We start from the raw sequence: 25,330 nt of genomic DNA, 5'->3' as shown, positions 1-25,330 counted from the left end.
GTATGGCATACAAATACAGAAAACAAAACATTGGCAAAGGAGCTACAGGTTAGATTTTGAGAGTAAAGATTTTGAACACAAGATGTTCCAGCATGAAGGCACACCTTAGGGAGTTGCTTCAAAGTGCCCAGACTTGGGGAGCATTAAACAAAAGGGAAGGCAGATGGGTAAACAAAAGAGATAAGAGGAAAAGGTATTCCACAGACCTGACTGCAAATGTGCAGCAGGACAAGGATCCAGTGAACATTTTACCAATGAGGGAGATTCCAGGAGGGACTATTGTTCACGTCCCTTGGAGCAGAAGTGACATTCTGTCCTTTACAAATGATTACCCCAGGCTGAGAGAGAAGCCAGTAGAATGGTATCAGCAGACAGACAGGTTTGTGAAACTTGCAAAGTGCCTGTGGGAGGACCTGAACACTCTATTAGAGATAGCAGCTGATTTGTGGATGGAATGTAAGAGGAGTATAGATTGGTTGACAAAAGGACCAGAGAGAGACCAGGTTACAGGTGCGCCATTTTCTGAGGTAATGAAATACTACTATTAAGTGAATTAATTCCTGATGATTAGAATTTCACCCAAGAACATCTACTGGCTGAGGACAGACAGGACAGCTCATGAAGCGGAAGAGTCAATACATGTGCATTATGAGAGATTGTTGCAGGCGTTCAAGCATTACAGTGGTACGGAAACAACTGAGCCGAAAGACGATTCATTTTGTGTGTCAGATTTGTGGAAGGATTCAGACCTGAAATTAGCCAGAAGACTAAGAGTCATTTGATTTGATGGCAGGCAAAGCCAATTGATGAGGTGTTGCAGTATGCAAACTACTGTAGTGATGAGACTGAATTGAAGCAGAGAAAGTTGAAAGAGAAAGCGATGATGATGCAGATTAAAGCTGCACAAACAGGGATGCAGGGAAACTTTCCACTGCAACAGCAGCAGGGAAACATGGTATTTCAAAATCAGATGAGAGGTAGAGGTCGCAGAGGTAATGTGAATCGAAGTCCTGATTTGAATACTGTAGTGGTTCAGAATGATGTAAAGGGAATGAAGAAATTGTTGCCTTGTCACTAGCGGTCAGACATTGGAAACAGGAGTGTCTGATGATGGTGCAGGAAGGTGTCTTTCAGCAAACAAATTACATCAATTTGTTCCAAAACAGGAGAGGGCCGAGAATGAGAGATCATAATCCGAATTTTCTGAATAATGTCAATCAGATGCAGAATTTTCAACCCATGCAGCAGGTGCAAATGCTGCGTGTACAAATGACAGTTGCAGCCGATGTAATAGCAGGTTCAGCTTGTACCTGGACAGCAAATCCAAATACCTCAAGCCCCAATGGAACGGCAACAGGTGATGCTTCCATAGCAGGTCAGAGATCTAACCAAAGTAATAACACAGTAAACGAATTCCTGTTACACAATGAGAATGAAATAAACAATGATTGGGTGAGTGAGAGCTCGGATGAGGAGGAATGTCTCCTTGCAGCTTCCTCAAAAGTAGATCAGAAAGGTCCCTACGTGAAGGGAAAAGTCATGGGTCACAGAGTTTCATTCTTGGTTGACACAGGAGCTACACGCTCTACAGTGAGAACTGCAGTTTCCAAATTTGCCCCTTTCAGGAAAGGCAGTCCAGATTGTATGAGTAGCAAATCAGTATTTGACTAACCCGATTACCAAACCAGTTCAGGTTAAAATTGGCAACTTCCAGGGATTGCACAAATTTGTAGTGTGTGATTCAAGTCTAGCATCCCTACTGGGAAGAGACTTGCTGTGTAAAACCAGATGCTTGATTACTTGCTCAAATGATGGAATCAAGATACAGACAAATAGTGATGATGAGGATAACCCAGCTCGGGAGACTGAGGGTGAGACAATAAATGAGGAGTACCCCCTGATTAACTTCTTCCCAGTGTTCACAATGAAGGAGCTTCCTCCTGATTTACAGGAAACGGTCAAAGAGAAAGTGTGGGACTTGACAGGTAAAGAAGTAAGTCTGATAAAGGGAGTTGAGCCAGTTAAAGTTCCTGTAAAGCCGGATGCAATCTTTCCTCAGATTCCCCAGTATCACATGCCACAGGATATCCTTATAGAGGTTGCCCAAAAAATTGCAGAATTTGTGAAACAAGGGATTTTGAAAGGAGTGTTGAGCAGGCCATGTAATTTACCGATAAAGGGTTTGAAGAAGCCCTGTGGGGAGGTTCGAATTGTCCAAGATTTGAGAAAAATAAATGACATTGTGATCAAATGTTGCCCCGTGGAACCCAATCCAGCTGTGATGTTGCAGATTCCATGTGATGCAGAATGGTTCACTGTCAGACTTGAGATAGAGCAAATGGATTGTACAATGGGTGAATACATTGGTGGAGAAATTAATGGGATGTGTTCACAAGGTTTGCACAGCCTGGGGGACATGGCTTGTGATCAATGGAGTAAGATGCAAGGGTCCTGTGTTGTTCAATCCTTCACACAATCTTGCAATCTGCAACCCATAAGATTAACTTGCATATAATTGGCAGCACATGCAAATGGATGCCAACATTATACCTCAATGGTACACCATTTGCTTTATTCTATTTTTCATACATATTGCATACTCATTTCTAAACCCCTTAACCTTTTCAAGTTAACACATATGTGAACAATTATTCTGTTCAGTATTTGTGAACTTAAAGACAAAACGAACTGATCAAACCAGGATTGATACTTACAACTATCTGAAGTAAAAGTGGAGGACTCCATCTGGTTTCTGGAAAATAAGCGAACATACAGAAGATTATTAAGAATGTTGTACTCTATAATAATGTATTACTAGCAAATATACTGGCAAGCTGTTACTCACAGTTCACTATTTATGCCGTCCACGTCATAATATAAGTCTTCCAGCGCTTCATTTTGCAGGTTTTTACTGTTTACAGATTTTAACTCGTTATCTGGAATTAAAGATACATAGTCACCTGAAAAACAGAAGCACACCAACAAATAATAGTACACCAACTGCTCAGTGGATTTGTCGTTCTTTAAACTGTTCAGCATAAACCCCTATCGCCATTTAGATGCAATTGCTATCTCTGCCAACAGGCGAGTTTCTGTTTTTGTTATATTGACCTATGTCTGCCAAACCTATATATATATATATATATATATATATATATATATATATATATATATATATATATATATATAGAGAGAGAGAGAGAGAGAGTGAGTGTGTGAGAGTGTGTGTGAGAGTGTGTGTGAGAGTGTGTGAGAGAGTGTGTGAGAGAGTGTGTGAGAGTGAGTGTGTGAGAGTGTGTGTGAGTGTGTGTGAGTGTGAGAGTGTGTGAGAGAGTGTGTGTGAGAGTGTGTGTGTGAGAGTGTGTGTGTGAGAGTGTGTGTGTGAGAGTGTGTGTGAGAGTGTGTGTGAGAGTGTGTGTGAGAGTGTGTAAAAGAGAACATGTGTAAGTAGGCCTAAAAAGAATTGGTGGTGTAGGGTGAGGAGCTATGTCAAAGACAGTGCAAATTTGATTTTATCATCAAGAGTATTTTAAGTGTGTGTAATACCACTGCTTAAGGACAGTGAAATGTTTAAATACACGCATGGAGGTTTCTAATCAATGTGAGATGGTAAAACCTACAAAACGTTTAACAATGTGATGATTTTCTTTGCTTATTGGCCTCTTAACGATATGTTTACAAACTGCTGCGGGTGGGTAAACGTGTCCTGACCACCAAAGGTTTTGTGCCCCAAAATGGATTTTCGTGAACACATTTTTTTCTCCATTCAAGTAGTGGTCTGAAATCAATTTTTCTATGAAACAAACTCTTTATGCAATCCTCCTGTCTAAATGACACTCTGAAGGGAGACTCGAGGGGAGAATCTGATGGGCATCTTTTCCAGGGCAAAATCAAGGAGCCCTTAAGACGTAGTACTCTTGGTGCTCTTGCACCACCACACATAGGTATTTTTTTATTATTTTATAAACCACATGCATATAATCATTCAACAGTCATCTGGGCGCTACAGAATATGAAACATCGCGGTTATCCACTAAAAAGGTGTGCTTTATGTTCTTGTTGTTTAATAGCATAAGCAAGCTATGTCCCCTGGCAGTTCATTCCACAAAGAACATGCCACAAAAAAAAAGACAACCTCCAGAATCAGATGGAGCCCAAGCTGGTATATGCAGTAGGAAAGTGGTGAATCCCTCCCTGTATAACTGCCAGTAAGAATCTACAGAGTAAACCTGAAATAAGTGTCTCTCAAATAGTTACGTGTGCCTTCGAAAAGGCGGCGAGGTATTGGTATCTCCGGGGTGGGGAAAATCAGGGACATTACATGTTGGACGCCGAAGGTTCAATTAGAAACGATGGGTAACATTTCCTTGGTCATTCCTCATTTTCCCTGGATTGTCAAAAGGAGATTCCGCAGCTTTCAACAGCTGGAGTCTCCATGTGAAAATAAACTGATCTGCAGAAACACCACAGATTTTATAATTTCAATCCCACCCTACCACCCGTCCCGACGGAATTAAGAGGCTGTTTATAACGAGAACTCCGCATATGTATCAGCTCACAGAATATCCACTTTCTGAAGAGAGGCAGCGACACCAAAATCTTGAAACAAGCACGAGGCCTGTGTTTTTAGAGAGAAGAGCTGTTTATTCAGTCTTTCCATTCCCAGACACCTGTTTTCCACTGGGAAGACTGTGCTTATTGTGGCAAAAATTGTTCGCGAGTCCATTCATTAGTCTCCTTGGAAAGTTTGTAATCTGCATCCCTCCACTCTTTTAGGGTTGCGACAGGCTCAATGCGATATGAACTCAATTTTAATCCTCTTCAGAAAATGGCCCACGCTATTGGAATTATTCAGGGTGACCTTACAGTCGCTAGAAAAGAAAGGACTTTTTTTTAATTGACCACTATAACAGAACATATAGCGCAATGCGAATCACCGTCAGCGTCTCCTAATTTTGACACCAAAGCAAGACACTAGACCTCAGTTTCCATTGTTGGGCATTAAAATCCTGTGGATAGAAGTACTCTTGCTACAGCTATGGTTATGGCTGCTGTGGAGAAGCATGCCAGAAATAACCCAAAGGCATTTATGGCACGATGGCAGTTCTCCTTTTTAAAGCAACCCTTGGCATTTCAAAGATGTCTGTCATTCATTTTTATTTGACCAAGAAATACTTGACCTGGGCTATTTTTTTGATTAGCAATAATAATCTTGAACTCAGCAATTTACAAAGATTATGTTTTCTATTGAAGATCTTCAACAATAAGCAGACTACACAGGCTGGCCATATCAGCCTAACATCAGTGCAATAGAGAAATTATGTTACTTAAGTTATTTACAAGTACTTAATTTGTAAAAGAATGAGTGCTTGGGCCCAAAGCTCTGTTCAGAAGCCCGCGGTCAGTGCAATTAAACGTCAGTGTGTTAAATACCAAGGCTGTGTCATCTTAAATCCATCTCATGGCTCTATTACCCACTACCAGATCCTCCTTGCCCCCTTACCTCAATTTTGCTGGCTCCTGCTCTTTCCCTTTGGGACAGTTTTTGAAACATATTCCTCCACCCTCCTCCTGTGTTTGTTTGCCTGTCTCCTGCTCTCAGTCAGTATCTGATGAGGAAACAATAAGTGCCTGTCCCCTATAAATGAGTGAAGATGGGCTCTACCAGCAACTGGTTCAAATTAAGCACTGTTTACAACATCTCCAAATTAAGGCTAATTGGACTGATGAGGCAACAGCTGCTGCTTTCTTTAATGGCATGCATGATGGATTTTAAGATGTCCCCTCATTGGTAGTGAAGTGACCCACTGAGTTAATGAATGTGGCATTACAAGTTGAACCTTAGCAGTGCTCTTGGCGCACTGAGAAGAGTTGGGGTTCTCAACAGGTTTTACCTGCATATACACGGGGATATAAAAAAATAAAAAAAAGTGAAAAAAACTTGATATGGAGATTGGGTCCATATTAAAGACTTTCTAAGAAAAATGAAAGTTGAAGACAAGATGGACTATGCTTGCACTGTGAAAAGGGGTACCACTTTGTGTTTTGTGAGAAACTGTTCCTCGCTGAAGGAAAACTAAAGAGCTTACTTGTGAAAATTTAACCCCATGTGAGCTTTCCTAGGAAAAAATGTTTACAACCATGGGGACCCACTTCCAGAGTAGAAGATGGTTGAACTTTCAGGTTCTCGATCGCTCCTTTTTCTCAAATAGTTTTAAGAGCCTTTGGGGAGTACCGCAGGGCTCTTCGTTAAGCCCTACGCTTTTTAATATTTACATGATTCCACTGGCAAGAATAGTTGAACCCTTAGGTCTTTCGCTAGTGTCCTATGCTGACGACACCCAGCTTTTAGTCTCCTCCTCCTCCTCTCATGATTCCTTTAAATCTAAGCTTGCCCTCTGCTTACGGGCGGTCTCCAATTGGATGGCGGAGTGTAAGCTCAAGCTGAATGGAGAAAAAACGGAGGTACTGATCATGGAATATCATTCACTCCCATCTCAAGTATCACTTATCCTGGACCTATTAGGAGATCTTCCACCCCCCAAGGACCACATCAAGAGCCTGGGTGTATGGTTAGACCCATGGCTCACCATGGACTATCAGGCAAAAAAATCTATCTTTTACCTGCGTCGGGTTACTCAGACTCCTTGGGAAATTTTCAAAGTCCTCCCATTTATCGCAAAGAGGCTCATTGTACAAGCACTTATCACCTCACGACTAGACTACAGAAATGCCCTGTTTTTAGGCTCACCAAACTATGTGAAAAAGAAGCTGCAGGTGCTCCGGAACATGGCGGCGCACCTTCTCTTTAATCTGCCCAGACATCATTCGGCTAAATCTGCCCTCACGGCTCTTCAGTGCTTCCTATCAAGCAACGATTGAAGTTTAAGATGCTCTGTTATATTTACAGAGCTCTCTATACCAAGGGTCCCCTCGCTTCTACACTCCCTAGCTACTTTTTAATGAGCCAACTAGACACCTTAGATCTTCTTCAGCAGCACTAGCAGTGATACCGCCTAAAAAAAAAAAAAAAAAATCAAATAGGGAGCTAAGCTCTGGAATTCACTGCCTCTTTCCCTTCAGCAGACCAGACATCAATTATCATTCCGTCGTCTTTTAAAAACCTGGCTGTTCTAACACCTGCGCCTTATGCCTAACTGATGGAGATTTCTGCCGCAAAGCGCTGTGAAGCCTGAGGTCAGCTATGCGCTATATAAATCTAACATAATATAACATAGTCCAGATTTTGGCGCATTACCAGATTTACCAAGACAAGTAAACCTGGGAATGCGTCAAAATCATACGCCTTCCGGTTACAGAAGCTTGACGCAGACGCAGACAACCGCCATATTAAAGTGTAGAACATGTGGTTACATTATTGACAATGCATTTGGTTTGCTAAAAAAAAACCTTCTTCAGGAAAAGACTTGTGTCCATTTTTGGCACTGGTGGAATTCCTTTGGTTTCAATTGATGTGCAATGGGAAGCTAAACCAGTGATATCACTCTTGAACAATAGGCATAGTAAATCACTTACTTTCATTAGATGCCATTGATTCTGCAATGTTTCTTTTTTATATATGGGAATAATGTGGCTATGAAACACAATCAAATGATCAAGCATGGCGGATGAATAATTAAACCACAGATCTAATTATTGTCAGAAATGGTGGCTCCGACCTGAGGGATATTTTTGCCAACCATTAACTTGCTTTGCCCTGCAAGAAAAGAATACCTAGTTTTCCACAAACCGATCAAGAATTTTGAGTTGTCTTTTGGTAAGAAGGGGTAATGCCTTGCCACAGCATCATATTTATGAATGTTATTGATCTGCACTGCAAGCTACAGGGAGCCTACACTCAGATGAGACTTAAATAAGGGAATACATGGAAATGGCCTTTAAAACCAAATATAGGCATTATGAATATCAGGTTATTTTCCAATGTTTCCTAAATAATATGTTCCACTATATACTGGATATGTTAGTGTCGTATATCCGGATGATATCTTAGTATTGTCAGACCAACTGGAACACCACCAAGATCTGAAGAGAGAAGTTCTCTAATTCTGGAACAGATTTTTATTTGTCCAGTCAGAAAACTGCAAACTGGTAAAATTCTTAACCCTGCATGCAAAGTTTCTCACAGGCTGCTTATGATTTTCCAATAACTTTTTTTTGGATCTGTTTAGGTGTGACTGTGAAGGCACAGTCTGACAAAGAAGGTGCACAGAGTCTTACTCATACTTCAACCTCAGTGACAACAATTTCTTATAGTACCTAACAAATTTGTCACTTCATCGTGATCTCATTATAGAAAATGGTTTGCAACACACTGTCTTTGCTCCTTCTAATAAGTTCCCTCTGGATTACCCAAGACTAGACCTCGAAGGAAGAATGTGATGAAGATGGTCAGCGAGGGTTGTGTACCTCATAATTTTAATAACATTTGTTATTAAGCATTTTTCTATTACTTTAGTAAAGTTACTTGCACTTTATATCTTAATGAATTTAAATCTTACAACACTTTATAGGGATTTTATACCCACAACAGTTTTAATAGATTCATGTAAAGTGTTAAGTATATGTGTCGAAAGCCTGCAGGGTTGACTCTTATTTTGTAGTTTGAAGAATCTCATGTATTTTCTTTTCTTTTCCTTTCCCCCCTTCCTTTTGTTACGATTTTAATTAAATCATGCAAATAAAGGTATTTGGCTTACAGTCAGAAAATTGGATTTTTGAGACCAATCAGCTATTTTTCCAGGGAAATCTAATTTCAGATTAAGGAATTCAGATGTGTCCCGAGAAAAATCAATGCTGTTTTAAGATGGCTGACATCGCCGAAAGGTTAACAGATTCAGACATTGTATGGTTTAGCATACTTTCACAGCCCACTCATTGAGAACGTTTTCCAAATAGTAAAATCTATTATGGAGTTAACCAATATGGATAAACCTTTTAACTGGCAAACAGACCAAAAACTGGCGCTCCATTCATTAAAGCTGAAATGTATCTCTCCTCCAATATCGCTTCATTGTTATTTCTCACGTCCTTTTATCGTGGAAACCAATGCTTCATTGTTTGAAAAAAGGGACGTTTTTCATCACAGCGACATCCAGTTACCCAGCAGATCTATCCAGTGGCATGCTATTCAAGAACATTATTCGTTTCAGAGAAAAGCATCACTATTTTTCATCAACAGTTGTTCACAAATAAGGAGGCTTTTTGTTCATTAGGGGCATTTTTTTAGAAGGTTCTGAGAAACCATAGGACAATGTTGACAGCCCACATGAAACTTGAGTTTCTTGAGCTCAATGAAGAGGGAAAATGCTAGACGCACAAGCTGGTCCTTGTTTTTCACGTTTTACATACCATATCAGGTATTAAAAAGGTGCTGAACAGGTTGCTACATTACTTAGGGAAGGTAATAGATCCAAAAGAACCTCCTCTGACGATCATGCCCATACAGTGGTCCTCAAACACATCCAGCAGGCCTTGAGTCATGTGAACCCATAAACGTTGATACAGCAAAATCTTGTATTAAGAAAAAAGTGTCAAAAACTGTTCTCTTCAAATCAATTGGGTATACACCACAGACACACACTTGCTAAATGCCCTTTACAACTACGTCAAGACAGCCCCTGTTGAGAATATCCTAGTCAACAGAAAACAGAAGATTTATTCACTAAAACCTCTCAGTGCCCAAATGTAGGAAATTTCAAGAGCTCCGCTGCCATGCGGTTTCTCATATTCCTGCTGCTGCCGGTTTCCTCACTGATTCCCAATGTGTAAATCCGGTTCTCCAGAGATTGGGGTGGTCTCCTCATACAACCTAGTGTCATTAACAGCTGAGTTCTTCGGACTTTCAGGTAAGATCATTTTAGAATAAACAGACAAGGGGAAGGGAGAGGCACTGTCATTATTACAGAACGCCTCTGGCGTCGGAGATAAGTGCTTTGCATCCAGTGTCTTTCTCTTTTTCCCCGTCTTCAAACTCCCATTTTACCCTACTTTAAATGTGTAGACTGTAGAGAGAAATGTTGAAGAGCCCTGTTCACCAGTCTCTCCAGAAAGGAGAACTGGAGAAGTATCAGTGGAGATCCTGTGAGGTGACCACTTTCCATCGCGATCCTGGGCTGAGACACTTGTGTAGAATGAAATACACAGATCAGGGCGGATGGAGAAGCTAGGGAGGTCTGTAGGAGGCACAGAGGCAGATTAGCTCAAGAAATCTTGTCAAGTAAAAGTAATTATAGTTGATGTGGCTGCAGTCTGTTTCGATGCAGTGTAAAAACACTGTGCAACTCATTATGAATATAGAAGAGGGTGCGAGGTCTAAATCTGAGATCATTTCCACGCCGGAGGTTATGTCTCGGGTAGCATTTTGAAGCTGTGAGTTGATGTTTGGAACGGGATCAAGCGAAAGAGTGAAACTACAATTTTGTAAAGTGCGGGTTCGATAATACATTGCAATTGCATAATGGTCAGTACCGCAGGAAAACAAAGAGATAGGAACACATTCGATAACATTTCCCGTGGTCATAAACTGCTCAGTAATATCACTAACACGATGCTTGGTGGCAGTTTCAGTTCTGAAAATGTATACAGGTGGGTATATAAAATAGATAAGACAAAATATAATGATTACATATATTGATTTTCTTTTTTTTTGTGATAGAATCATCAAGGAAGATATATAAACACTATTTAAATTAAAAGATAACCTATTTGGTTGGAAACTTTTAGTATATTATTAGGAGGTCAGCTACATTGGAGTGGAACTATTTTAGTTTCAACAGAAATCTTTAATGACACTCTAGGTTTGAAGTAGATCATCTAAAGTCAGTTCCAGGTTAGATATGATGTATCGGACAGCATATTGCAATTGTAAGGCGTTTCATACTGAAGAAAATTAGAGATGGCACCGGAAAGATAAAATATTCAATGTTCAAAAATCCCAGACTAATATCATAATCAGTGCATATACAATGTTTGATGGCAGTTCCAGTTCTCAATATGTACACTGTTGGATAGATAAAGAATAATGATAGGACATATTACAAAGGTTGCATATAATGATTTACTCTGCACAGGGCTATCCGTTTCTCATCAAGACTTGGACTGTCACAAATTCTTCCTTTTATAATATTAACCATCTCAATTGTATTCAGCCTTATCAACCTCTGTAGGAGTTATGCTCATCACCATAGTCCACACTTGGTCCTGTGACCTCCATTATATATACCTATAGATTGAAGAGGAACATCAACACCCTGTTAAGTTGGCTCTCATTGTACCAATGGATTTGTGCGGTAGTATCACCTCAATTGCGGGGAACAGAGTCCAATCCCATGCCATGTGACAACTGTCAGCCTAATCAGTTTCCGGCCAGTTAGCAGCAACTCATCTCTGCCCAAGAGTAGGGATGATTTGTAGCAACCGGGTGCATTACATTACGATTTATAAGGCAAAACCGTGGTGGATCAGATCTCATCCTTTTCTCTCAGTTACATTAGTCTCACACATACAAAGACAAACCGAGACAGAGAAATGGTTCAATAAGATTTATTGAATTAGCTACGTCTTAGATAAAATGGCATGAAATGCAATAATTAGTATGAATAAACACACTAGAAGCAAAATGGTGACAAGGAAAGAGAAACATGGGAAAGGTCCCACCATACTGTCACTATGCACAATATATGCAATTCCTACCTAAGCTATGTTAAAGCTCAGAAGAATAAGCCCTTATCCGCCCGTTAGGATTTCACCCTGGGAGGACATCATCCCCATACCCAAGTATGACAATAGTGAAGAAGCCTGTTATAAATCGTGACAGCATTCCCATGTGAACCACAGAACCGGCGGTCTCAGCACGCGGCTGTAACGAAGTCAGAAGCATGCAGTTGTGGTCATATGGCTGGAACCTCACTCTAAAATGCATGGGACAGGGAAATGTTTTTACAATAAAACACCTGATGTTGTGAGAAAATGTCCCCACGTAAAAATACGTGTGTTGCCATGAATGTGAGAAACGCAGTGTACCACTTGTGCCAACAACCCTATCTCGCTGCAGCCTTGAGGAAAGCACACAGTGAAAAAATGTTGTGCTAAGAAATGTAGTGCTTTCCTATATGAAAGGACAACTAGATAAAGAAAATAAAACACCACCAGGAATGTGGCTATTCTAAAATAATAAAATGAAGCAGAATAAAATGTTACTAGGCAAAGGGCACATTCAGCATGCCTAGTAGATAAAATAACATCCCCAGAGACATCACTAAACATCACTCTACAAAAACCCCACAATACCTTACTGAAGAGATCACATGCTGCACTTTTATATTTAATGTATACTTTGCAACAGCTCTTACTCCCATAAAATGCATGTTCTGAAGTGGTTTCTATCTTCTGAAGATTCAGAGCTTGGAAACTTTCACACTCTAAGAGCAAACCTCAAATGGAGACTTAGAATATATGAAGAGCAGCAAATCACCATAAAGAACTGAGTGTATTTAGGACGAAGAGGCGCTATGAAAAGATTTTAGTATTAGCCAAGATATGCATCTCTATTGCCCAAGGCCACTTATACTCCTAGGCCAAATCGCAGCTATTATTAGTTGGCAAAGCTGACAATTCTAATTTTCGCTCACTTTCCAACAGTGTTTAGCAGTGGCTTGAATTGTTTCATTGTAACAAGATCTATAATAGATATGTCCAAATATGTGAACCTACCTAAAAGTAAACTACGGATACCTTATTTGCTAAAACGCAACACTACCTTGATTGTTTTAAAAAAAACACGTGCATCAATATTTAGCCAAACACTCTACACACTTTCACTGAATGTATTTCTATTTACTGTGTATAATCAAAGTGGAACACAAATGATCTGTCACCATATAAACCTTTCTGCACAAACTGCAAAACAAGAGATTATGTACTTCTGTATTAAGAGACTATACTTCAGGTTGGTTAGTGGTGTAACTGTTTGGCAAAAGAGTACTGGCTAACAAAGAAAATCATTCCACAACGGACTACGAATATATTTTATTTACAAAACATACTTATTTGTTTTGATTACCAGGGTAACATCCTAGTTCTAGAACAGTTATGGAGTCAATGCACAATACCTGTTTTGAGTTTCCTGGTTAATTATTTTGGCCCAATTCCAACTGAAAAAAATATTGGTGAATAAATTATATATTATTCACTATTAGTGTAATAAAAATGGAGTCCAATTAGGGGGAATATGCCCTTCCATGGCAGCTGAGCTAAGTAAAAAAAATGCTTTTAGATGTATGCTGTGTGCACCCTTGTGAGTAAAAGTGTGTTTATGAAATACAGTGTAAGTGTTAATTTGTATGTATGTGTAAGTGAAAGTGAAGGTCAAAGGGAGTGTCCTGTCACTTCTGCTACCCTTGGCTTTCTGGTGAATTGAAGTCTATGATCTGGTGCCTGTCTGGGTCACATGACTAAATGCTGCCAGTCAGTGAGACAAATGAAAGATAGACCACCACGAGTTAATTAGGTGGAAGAGTTACCACTTACAACAACTTGCACGTCACAAAAGCTCTGCCTGGGCGCGCACACAAAGGGCTTGACACTAATCTTTTGTGATCTCAAGATAAGCTGGGAATAAAGGCAGGAAATTCCAAATACCTCTGGGGGTGGAAATCTTCAGAACGTTCTCCTACTTCAAAGCTAGCACCAGGTATAAATATTGGACCCTCAGACCCAACTCTTCAGTATCGTTCTGGACCTGTTGATTGTGCCAGTAAGAAGGACTGCTGTGCTGATGAAAGGATTTCCCCTCTGCTTCTGTGAAACACTGCTGGCCTGCTATGCTAACCTGCTGTCCTTTTGCCTGGGTGAGAAGGACTCAAGAAATCTGTTGAACCCAGGACCCCAGAGTGACGCCAAGGGCTAGTTGGCTGGCCCCCTGACTAAACCCACAGGGACAGAAGCCTCAAATAACCTAGAACCCAGCACCTGGACCCTGCCAGCTGTGAGTCCTACCCTGCTAAGTGTTGGCACCCCAGATCTGGACCCGTGAAAGTGGGCCTGAAGGTTCTCTGCCATCCGATATGTGGCTCTAGCAGAACTGACACAACAGTCCTGCCGAACGGTGAAATCCTGAGCTGAACTAACATCGCCTCTGCTGCATGGATTTTGCCCAGTGCATAGACCACGCATTGCAGTCTCATCTGAACCATCACTGCATGACGCATCCTCGATGTAGGTCTTGTCGATGGCAACTTTGACCACGCTGCAATACTTCCCACCGCAATTCCTGCAACCTCTTCAGAACCAGCCGGTGAGAGAGACATCGCAACATTATTTCAGATCGCAAGCCCTCCCAGTCAACGGCATCCTTGACAATGACGCAGGACCCCACATCGTAGCCATGCTGCCTCTTTGGAACCGGTGCTGTGTGATGCATCTCCGACCCAAACATCATATTGCCTTGCTTGCACAACGCATCCTCTACGTGGGAGTCCAGAGCTCTTCACAACCAGGATTTATAGTACTCTTGTTCAGTATGTCTAAACGAGTCCCTTGTAGTGGGGCCACACTCCATCACGGTCAGCCTGAACTTGTCACTTTGTCCCTGTCTAGCGCAATATCTACAATTGGCACTTTGTTATTTTTTGGTGTTATATTCTCCTAAATCTTTACATTTTAATATCTCCAGTTGATTTTTGTTATTTTGGTCTGTTGATTTATTTATTAAAATGTACTCTATTTTCCTAAACTGGTGTGGGCTTTTTCTTATGTTGTGTTTTCACTTTATCACTGTTTGGAAAGCTGCATAAATACTTTAAGCAAAAATGGATCAAGTACAGTGCAGAGGCCTAGGTCTGCCTCCCACTCTGCACTACTCATGAGTGGAATTAATGTGCTTCCACTCATGAATAGCATTTGATTCAGGATTTTGGGAAATGGGTAGTGTACTTTGTCTCAGTCATTTGCAACACATAGACATCTGGATTGGATAGGATTCCTTTTGGCTGGAGCGGGAGTTAGACCTGGGTCTCTACAACAGAGTTGGCCAATTTTTGTATCAGAATGATTGCCATCTAGCAAACCATGATGTTATATTTGTTGTCATATGTCCTGGCACATAAAACATATTAGGGATATTCTGTGTCATGTACCACGTTTTGCTGCAATGTACCATGAATAATTATTTAGAATGCATTGCCTTTCTTGGGAAAGTTGGGGGGCATAGTAAGCATTGGTCTGAATACATTTTTACATAATGTGTATCTGAGTTTGTCTAAATTACAAGAAATTGAGCAATTATGTAATTGCGCTAAGTATGTCAGAGATCTTGGCACATCAAGTTTACATTGTTGATGTTAGGACTCTCATCCTAGCTATAATCTGCTTAGTTACTACAGTGCTGTACAGCAGGTTTCATTGTAGGTACCCCCCCTTGTAACCTATCTTCAAAGTGACAGCCAGAGGATGGTGCAGGTTTATTTGGCTGGCCCTGAAGACAGAGGGGGTTATTACAACTTTGGAGGAGGTGTTAATCCGTCCCAAAAGTGACGGTAAAGTGACGGATATACCACCAGCCGTATTACGAGTTCCATAGGATATAATGGACTCGTAATACGGCTGGTGGTATATCCGTCACTTTTGGGACGGATTAACACCTCCTCCAAAGTTGTAATAACCCCCAGAGTGTGTGGGCTGGCTAATATTATAGTGCGAGATGGGTGAGATTTCTACTTATTGGGCCACTGACCAACATATTTAAACTAGGTGCGCATCTTTCTTTTCCTTTAATAACTGCAGTGTTTTTGGCATATTGTATATCTGACTATTTAGGAAATCTTGACGCATGCCACCTGACAGTATTAGTAATATTAAGATCCTCCATGGCAAGCAGAGCAGTTGTTGTTTGTTTGGGTTGTTGTTTGGATTGATCCCATTTGGCTTCAGTTTGTGGTTTTCCAGAGTGTATTTCCACTCCTGGTTGTCTTGTTGGCCAATCTATACTCCCCTTACACACTATCCACAGATCAGCTGGGACTACTATCTCTAATAAGGAGTTCAAATCCTCCAACAGGCACTTTGCAAGTTTCACAAACCTATCTGTCTGCTAGTACCACTCTACTGGCTTCTCTCTCAATTTTGGATAATCATTTGTAAACAATAGAATATCACTTCTGCTCCAAGGGACATGAACAAAATTCCCTCCTGGAATTTCTCGCATTGGTAAAATCTTCATCGGATCTTGGCCTTACTGCACATTTGCAGTCAGCTCCACAGAATCCCTTTTCCTTTTGTCTCTTCTTTACTCATCTGCCTTCCCATTTGTCTAATGCTCCCCAAGTCTGGGCACTTTGAAGTAATTCCCTAAGGTGTGCCTTCTTTCCAGCAGATCTCATGTGTTCAAAATCTTTAGTCTCAAAATCGAATCTATAACTCCTTTTCAAATGCTTTGTTTTCTCTATTTCTATGCTGTACTTCTCTGCCAGGTCTGCTAGCTTCTGATGTACATTACTCACTTCCCTTGTAATCTTCGGGCACAGATATCTCAACTCTGCTTCGGTGTAGGAATCCAACCTGTTCACACCCCTAGTTCCCTCAATGAGCTCAGCCGCTTCCATGCTTAGTCTAGCGTAATTCAAGTACTCCCCTCCCTTCGGAGCACTCTGCATGGTATTCAGCTTATCTAACCATTCAGTCAACTGCTGAGCAGTCAAACCTTGCAACAAGAGGTTGTTGGCTTTGACAGATGATACCTGCTGTGCAACTGCATTTGGGGTCTGCGGTGACAGCAAGTTCAAGCTCTGGCTAATGTATGACCCCACCATAGTATCTGGAAGTACACCAAATGGACTAAGGTCTAACAAGGACCTTGATCCATCAAAAGTCTGTCCAACAGGAGAGACTACTTGAGTGTTCTCATTATGTCCTCCCCATATTTCATTCTGTGTCATGACACCCTGTTCACATATACTAGGTTTCTTTTGTGAGACTATGGGTATGGCTGGACAAACAGTAATAGGTAAAGATATAGCATCTGGGGTTGGTCTGGTACTTAAGTTCCGTGGGAGAGTAACTCCCACGTTCTGATTCATCATTGAAGACATATCTGACTGTGTCCCTGTTACTGGAGTGAATCTCGACATTACTTGTAGCTGCACTTGGGGCAGTAAAAGTGAAGCTGGTTTCTGTCTGAACTAACATCGGTCTCAGGAAAACCTGTTCCATAGGCACCATTGAGTTTGTGGCAGTTTCCACAATAGCCACATCAGGGTAAATTCTCTGAACATCTGGTGGTTGCACCTGATTTTATACCACTGGAATAGTAGGTGCGTTAAGATTATTCTGCATCAGACTCTGTGTCAGGCTAGTATTAACCTGCACCAGACTCACTGTCCCATTAACCCATGTCGGAGCAGAAGGATCAGCACTGGTTCTTGGACCACTCATGTGGTGCATATCTTGGTGGACGATTTCTCAATAACTGTAAAATAAATATATCATCATCATCTGATTCTTCCTCCACTGTTGAAGACTTTCTAGCCTCCCTACTTTCAGACAGGATTCTGTTACACTTTCTAGTAGCTTTCCTTCCTTCTTTCTCATTGTCCTGTGTAATTGCTGGAAACAACTTGATTCTGTGCAAAGTCTCATTTCTCCAAATTCTCTGAACACTGTTCCAGCTAGCCTCTGTTAATGTCTTTTCTGCCGTTCTCATTCTCCTCTCGAATTTCTGTTGCTGTCTGGCTACTAGCTCACAGATCGCTAATGCCTCAAACTGTGCTGGTCTCGGAAGGGGCTTTGATTCATATAGCACCATCCTTAAATGTTCTAAAACCCTAAAGTTGAACGTTCCACTTGTAGGAAATGCTAAGTTTCCATCGTTCTCTGTCACTTTGCACCACTGCTTTAGTCAAAGACGTGGCACGACACCCTTCTCTTCCATCACAATGTAAGCTGGTGTACCTTCTGGTGGCATAGCCTCAACTATACTCGTTATGTACGTATCTCTCCTTAAAGCACTCTTTAAAGCTTTGAAAAATCTAATCTTTTTGACCGGTATGTGATTCAAAATCAGATCAGGAAGTGACTTTTAATCCCAGAATTCTCTTCACCCACCTTCTCCAATTGTGCCTCAGGGACGGCTGCCAATCCGTGAGTGCCTCTTCTTACAAACCAACCTATCCCAGCACGGCTCCAACGACGTCACACTCACACGTACTGCGGCTGACAAAGTCTCACGGCTTGCCCTCTCAAACTTCGATTCACACTAATTCAATCTAATGCAAAAATTGCAAGCACTAACCCAAAATCAAAAAACAAATCTCCTGGTTTACTACAGGAAAGGTAACACAATCACTTCAGAAACTTTACAAATGTTTCACTGTCTGCTCTTCCGGCTTTTACAGCTTCTCCTTTCTCTGTTTCCCTGATTCGCAAGCAAAATTCAACCCGCAAATTTTACTCTCAACTGATCAGTGGGTCTGTCTTGATGCACGTAGGTCAGATCTCAGTCGAAATTCTCTTTCACTCACTTTGACTCACACTCTGACTTGTCGACCAAGCTCGATCGACCTATTAAACAAGACAAATTACAACATAAAGCAAGTGTCTCATACACTTTTCAATATACTCCGGAGTCTTAGACCACGCAGGGTCCGTACATCAACAACCACTTGGACAATTTTTGAGCACAAAGCGCCACACACGTGAAGCTCGACGACTTCCCTACTCTCAACTGTGGAGTACGCACACTCCTTCTACAACTACATTTGGAGTACGCAAACTCCCCAAACCCTCACAAATCACCTGTGATTTGCATAAGCTGTGCAAGCGCAAAACCTACTTCACTCACACTATCACTTAGAACGCCGAGAACATCCTCAAACAACCATTGGCAAGATCCGAGATTCTGGGAAAGTCATTTCATGACTTAAGGGAACATTTTCTTTCCAATTTGTACCATTGAAAAAATAAATCCAAAACCTATACCGGCCATCTATGATGAGCTCTTAAGGAGATGAACCATTAGTCTGCTACCACATCTGTAAGCGTGTCAGACCTTAATAAGTAAACTTACAGGGGGACGCGAACTGGTCGATTAACCTTTTGACTCGCATTTAAGATGTTCCCACCATAGATTCAGTACATGCAGATCAATAATCAACAATTAATCAGTAACATTCGAAATCAATTGGTAATTATCACACAATATGACCTTCCAGTCGTGAATAACCACACCTTTTAGTAAAAGTTTGAATATTTATTTCCCTATATTAACAATGCTATTGTCACGTAATAATCTCAAAATCAAATGATAAACATACGAGGACATCACTGGCTGTTCAAATCTGCAAAAGAAACGTAATCTAATCAAAGCTTTAACAATTACACATTCTAAGGTTAGGGTGCAAAATAATAACAAGAACAATTGCGCAAACGATATCACATACATTTATTCAGCAAAGGAAAGACATTGAATGTTACTCCATATAGTGAACTTTCATTAATGAGGATCATTATCTAACACCAGATTAGCATTAGCATGTTGGGCCTCATGCAAAACAATTTAGTCAACACAAATTTAGAAAACATCTAACTATGGCTCTATCAAAATAGTGCGGTTGGTACCTAGAAAGAAAAAGCAAATAGGCACAACAAAACACATGCGTAACAGTATACCTCTCCTCAATCGGACCGGCAAGCTAAAATAGTCTTCGTCATCAGGACATCAGTTTGGTCAGAAAGGCATCAGGATTCAGCATCAAAGTTCAGGAAAAACGCAAAGTCTTTAAGCATTTAAAGTTAGATTTCCTAAAATTACTTCCCAAGCCCTTATTGGTCAAGGGATTGCATGTTCGCACTTTGTCCAATGAAACCAAAATATAAAATCTATAATTTCTACTAGTACTCTGTTCACATGTCGCTGATTGGCTCCTTTTGTCCTTCCTGTTATCATCCAGCTCGTCAGTTAAAAATATTGTGGCAGCTTGTACCCCAGTCAGTGTCTCTATTGTTCTGCTCATGAGAAAGTCAGCCTTACCCACATTACACTTACAATGTTACATTTTACAAGAACAGCATCTTCTAGCAAGCGGTTCTCATGAGAAAGGCTTTCAGCTACCAGCACAGTTAGTCAGCACCCTGGAATATCACAATTTAATTCTTTAAGCAAACATTTTATTAATCAGTTTAGAAATACTGCTAGACATGAGGCCGTGCAACTAGGTCAAGACCTCCGCTAACTTAAGGCTTACAATTAATAAAGCTACTACATAATGCTTAACCCTCAATATGATGTACTACTACATTAATCAAACATAAGTTCCATTTTTCATATTAATAAGCCATTACGGAGCCTGGCGGCCAGTCACATGGACACACTTCCAAATGCGTGCATTATTTTTCTCTATATTATTACATTTCCTATGCAAATCCATTACTCAGAATACTTGAATATTCATTAATATTTTTATTGAAACACCTGCTCTAGCACATCTGTCAGGATGAACAGTTTCGGTTACAATCTTTAACATGATCAGTTTAACAGTTTTTGTCTGCAAATGCATTTTTTTGGGATTTATGAATGCTCAGTATATATTGGTGCTCTGCAAGCGCATTATTTCACAACTATACTCAAAAAGATATTTTTCAAATCAGAATAGTTTATACTCTCTCATATGCAGCACAGATTTAAACAACGTCTCCTTTATACAGATCCTGCCTTTTAAAATCCAATTCTTCATGAAAAGCATCCCATAAAACAATTTGTTTGATAATCCAGATGTGGTGTTGTTGCCAAGCCAGACACTAAGTACTCCAGGCCAAGAGGGAGTAAACAAGGTCTTAATTGCTACCCCTGTCAAAGACATTTGTCAACTTAAACGCCGTTTCAAGCTACTATCAGAATGATTCACTTAGGGGATTAATCTACCAGGTATAAATGTTTCCAGTGCTTGATTTATACAGCTCTTTAATATCTATTATTTTCATTATTTATTCCTCTGTCCAAGGTATGTTGGATAATGTACTGTTAACATCTCCAGTGTATTTCCCATAAACTAGCAACGTGCTTCCAATATGACAACAGGAACATATTGGTCTATTCCATTAAGTTTCTAATAATGGACTTTCAGATGGAAACGCAGGAACTTTATGTATTTTGGTCCCATATTAAAGAAGAGCTCCGTCATTTTAGGGGTACTGCGATATTTACTATATTATACATCAAACAGTCCATCGTCCTGTCCGGATTATTTTTCTTTTCATGACTTCCACTTTTTTTCATCATCCCTTATTTAGTCTTGTGATTCAACAACAACTACATTGCCTCCTTTTTCTTGTTTTTGAATTGTGTGCAACAGAATAATTTTTAGGCTCATGATGGACTGTCTTCAAACAGAGTCAAGTCCTATAGCTAGGACTTCAGTTACTTGACAGAAGCATACCTTCTAATTATTAGAGTATCTTTTAAAAAACACATTGCAAAATCATCTATATAAATTGCAGTCAGATTTGGAATGCGGTGTTGAACTACTCTACTTACTTGTCAAAGTTTCAAATTCCTTTTCTTTACAAATAGACTTAAAGACCTATGAACTTCAATGTGCATTTCTTAAAACTATGGTGTGACAATCTCATCTGCTCATATTATTTTCTGCATTCAGGCAGAGCTTCTCAGGATTGTGTCTCTTCGAGAACAGCACTGGTATTGGCATAAGTGCCCTACATAAACTTGCCTTTACTTTCTTTCCAAGCCTGAGAACTCTTCTTACATAGTAAGACCACCATCAACTGGGAAAGCTCTCATTTTCACTCCTCCCCATATAGGACATTTGATTCAATTGAAGCAAATTCTTATCCTATAGGGCAAAGTCAATTACCATGAAGAATAAAAAACTGATTTTCTATCCAGCTGTCTACCTTCCAGTTGACTAGCTATCAAGACCTACGTTCCCAGGATGAAAGGTATTTTCTCACACATGTTCAGAAAATCTAACTTGCAGAACTTAACACATTTAAAGGCACCGCTGATCAGACCCCTATAATGTTTTTCAAGGGCTTTACTGACCTGCAAACTCTGTAGCTGACATAATTTACAATGAAAGCATGTTTTAATCCTTCAAAATGTAAGGAGATGCAGTCCCGAAAAAATATTTAGCATTATGAATATATATATAGAAGTCTACACGTAGGCAGGATTAGCAAAAATGAACAAATTACCTAAAAACTATTAAATTTTGAGTGCACTGTTTATGATGTACAGAAAATGAAAATGAGGTTGTGCTCGCTGAACCCAGGTATCTAACTGAACATGTTTAGAGCAAAAAGTAAACCCAAAAATGAGTCTGTGTGGTAAAAGTATGTGTGCATTGTAGGCAACTGAGTCATTCCCACACCAGCTGGAAGCTGTCAGCCCAACCCTCCTGGCTCACTAGCAGCACCTCACCAAAATCCAGCCGGTAAAAGTGATTTGTGGCAGCCCTGCATGGAACTCTGAAAACCCCTCAGGGAAAATCGTGGTGAAAAACAAGTCTTTCCCTTTTCTCTCCACATGCAAGAGACAGACAGACAGACAGACAGACAGACAGACAGACACACACACACACACACACACAGGCAAGACAAGATGTAGGACAATTTTCAATACATCTATTGGAAAGACTGCAATCTATGATAAAATGCATGAGCTGCAATGATTAGAATTATGAAGAGTAACAAAATCAGGATTGTGAAAATTCTCAAATACTTCCCACTAACAATTTCACACATTTCTCTTTTGGGATGAGGGCTATCCAGAGGGGCAAACACAAACTTGGGGAATGAAAATGTACATCTTCCCCCAGCAAATAAAATAACATCCAAATACATCAATGCATGTGAAATGTTGTGATTTATTTCCGAGTGGGTCCAGATGTGTACAGTAACACATATGGGAGGTAACAAGTCTGAGACACCCATATTGCCCAGACCCCTTCCTAAGCAAATTGCTACACAGGTTCCCATATTTGTTGTACAGAATTTAACATTAACTATATTTTGGGATATCTAGCGAGCAGGTGTTCACATACTTATACCAGACAAAGGGGTTATTTTTTGTAACCTGCATACCCACTAATCTGGCAGTGTTTTTACAATATGGTCAAAATGTTGTTTATCTAGATCAATTAATTTGATTTATGACAAAACAGCAAGCTTTCAAACTAGGACAGCGTTAAAAATGGCCCTCTCTACAGAGTCACCCCCAAACTTTTTGCATTCCTCCTACTTTTTGCTGGAATTTTGCTTGTTGGCTTTAGGACTCTGTGCAATTTACCACTGCTAACCAGTGCTGAAGTGCTTGTGCTCACTCCCCTAAACATGGTTTGATTGGCATATACCAGATTGTCATATTTAACTTACATTTAAGTCCCTTGTAGAGTGGTTTACCATATACAAAGGGCTTGTTAATTAAATACTACCAGTGAGCCTGTAACACTTACTTGCCACCTACTTATGTAGCACCTTAAAAATTGTCCCAGGCCTGCCATTGCCGCCTGAACACAGAATGTCCCACTACCATGTCAACTTGGCATTTAAACATCTTGCCAAGCCTTAAACTCCCCTTTTATTTCATACGTCACCCCTAAGGTAGGCCCTAGGTAGCCCATAGGGCAGGGTGCTGTGTAATTAAAAGGTAGGGCATGTAATTTACATTTTTGCATGTCCAAGTAGAGAAAAACTCCTAAATGTGTTTTCTCGCTGCAGAGAGGCCTACCCCCCTCCTATAGGGTAACATTGGGATTCCTTATTAAAATGAATAAGTTGCAGTTCCTAAACCAGAGGTAGTTGATATGCCATGTTTGGTATCTATGAACTTGTCATAATAAATCGTTTTTAATGGTAAAGTTGGATTTATTATCACAAGTTTGAAAATATAATTTTTAGAAAGGTGGCATTTTCCTGCCCTTAGCCCTCTGAGCCTGTAAACTGCCTTAGGTCACATGACTGGGTGTAACTGACAATTCTGACTTTGTGAATTCACTCCATACAGTCACACAATAAGGGGATTAGCAAAGCCTGAATGGGCAATAAACTGACTTGATGGGGCGGTGCAGCTAAGTACAGCCCCACTTGCAATAGGCTTAACGACCCTGTATTGTCAGTGCAGCGATTTAGAAGACAGGGCAGGGAAGGCAGGAAAATCTTGGAACTTCAGAGAACTTTTCTGGAAATCTCACCGAACTTCTAGGAGCAGGGCACCTGGGTATAGAAATAGGGCTCTCAGACCTGCTCCTCAGTTCACTATTGAACCTGTGGAACGACTCTCAGAGGACTGCCTGCTGCTGTGATCTGCTGTGCACTCTGCCATACTGCAGCCGTACCAAGAAGAACTGCTTTGCTGCCTAGAGCCTGCTTGGACCTTTCAGAGGCCAGCTTTGCATCACCACCTGCACCCGGGACTCCAGAAGTCACTCCAAAGGCTAGTTTAGCTGGTCTCCTTTTCTGAGCCAAAGGGACATAACAGGCTTCCACAAGTTTAAACCTGCACCTGGACCCAGCCTGAGTGGGTCTTGAACCCTCAAGAGGTCTCCATCCATTCGTGGAACCCTTGTTTGTGCCCAGGTGTTCCAAAATTGAGGACTTGCTATTTTGAACCTTAAACTTTAAAAATTCATACTTCTGGTTTTACTAATTGGATTTTGATGGTTTTGGTGTCAAATATTTTATTAAAATGTTCTCTATTTTTTAAATTGGTTTGGGATTTTCATTGTGTTGTGTTTTCACTGTGTTGCTGTTTGTGTACTGCATAAACACTTAACACATTGCCTCGAAGTTTAACCTGACTGCTTTTGTACCAAACTACCCAGAGTTAAGCACAAGTTTAATCAGTGAATTTTTGCGGTTCACCCGGTGTTAGAATTTTCATTCTTGTTGTGGTCTCCCTTAACTTTTTGCCTCTGTTCCCCAGGTTGTTGATGTGTGCTGGACTCTGATTTTGCTGTTTTTGTGGCTCTGGGCACTTTACCAGTGCTAAAGTGCAAGTGCTCCTTTACAAAATGTGTATGTGATTGGTTTATCTATGATTGGCATATTTGATTTACTAGTAAGTCCCTAGTAAAGTGCACTAGAGGTGCCAGGGCCTGTAAATCAAATGCTACTAGTGGGCCTGCAGCACTGGTTGTGCCACCCACATAAGTAGCTCTGTAATCATGACTCACACCTGCCATTGCAGTGTCTGTATGTACAGTTTTACCTGTAAATTCGACTTGGCAAGTTTACCCACTTGCCAGGCCTAAACCTTCCCCTTTCCTACATGTGAGACACCCCTAAGGTAGGCCCTAGGTAGCAC

General features: G+C 40.6%; 1 protein-coding gene across 5 annotated transcripts in view; it reads right to left on the bottom strand.

Moving 5' to 3' along the window:
* Positions 1-25,330, bottom strand: part of FYB2 (FYN binding protein 2) — a 408,342-nt gene that overhangs the window by 160,780 nt on the left and 222,232 nt on the right. For 4 of the 5 annotated variants that reach the window (XM_069232597.1, XM_069232596.1, XM_069232594.1 and 1 more), the window contains exons 6-7: positions 2,846-2,960; positions 2,715-2,752 (exon numbers count right to left, since the gene is read on the bottom strand). In XM_069232597.1, the coding sequence (XP_069088698.1) occupies positions 2,715-2,752; positions 2,846-2,960 (153 nt within the window). The remainder of the gene's footprint in view (positions 1-2,714; positions 2,753-2,845; positions 2,961-25,330) is intronic. The other variant, XM_069232598.1, reaches the window with a different exon arrangement.

Source organism: Pleurodeles waltl, chromosome 4_2 (assembly GCF_031143425.1).
Source record: "Pleurodeles waltl isolate 20211129_DDA chromosome 4_2, aPleWal1.hap1.20221129, whole genome shotgun sequence".
Lineage (NCBI taxonomy): Eukaryota > Metazoa > Chordata > Amphibia > Caudata > Salamandridae > Pleurodeles > Pleurodeles waltl.
This window is presented reverse-complemented; position numbering and strand designations above follow the sequence as displayed.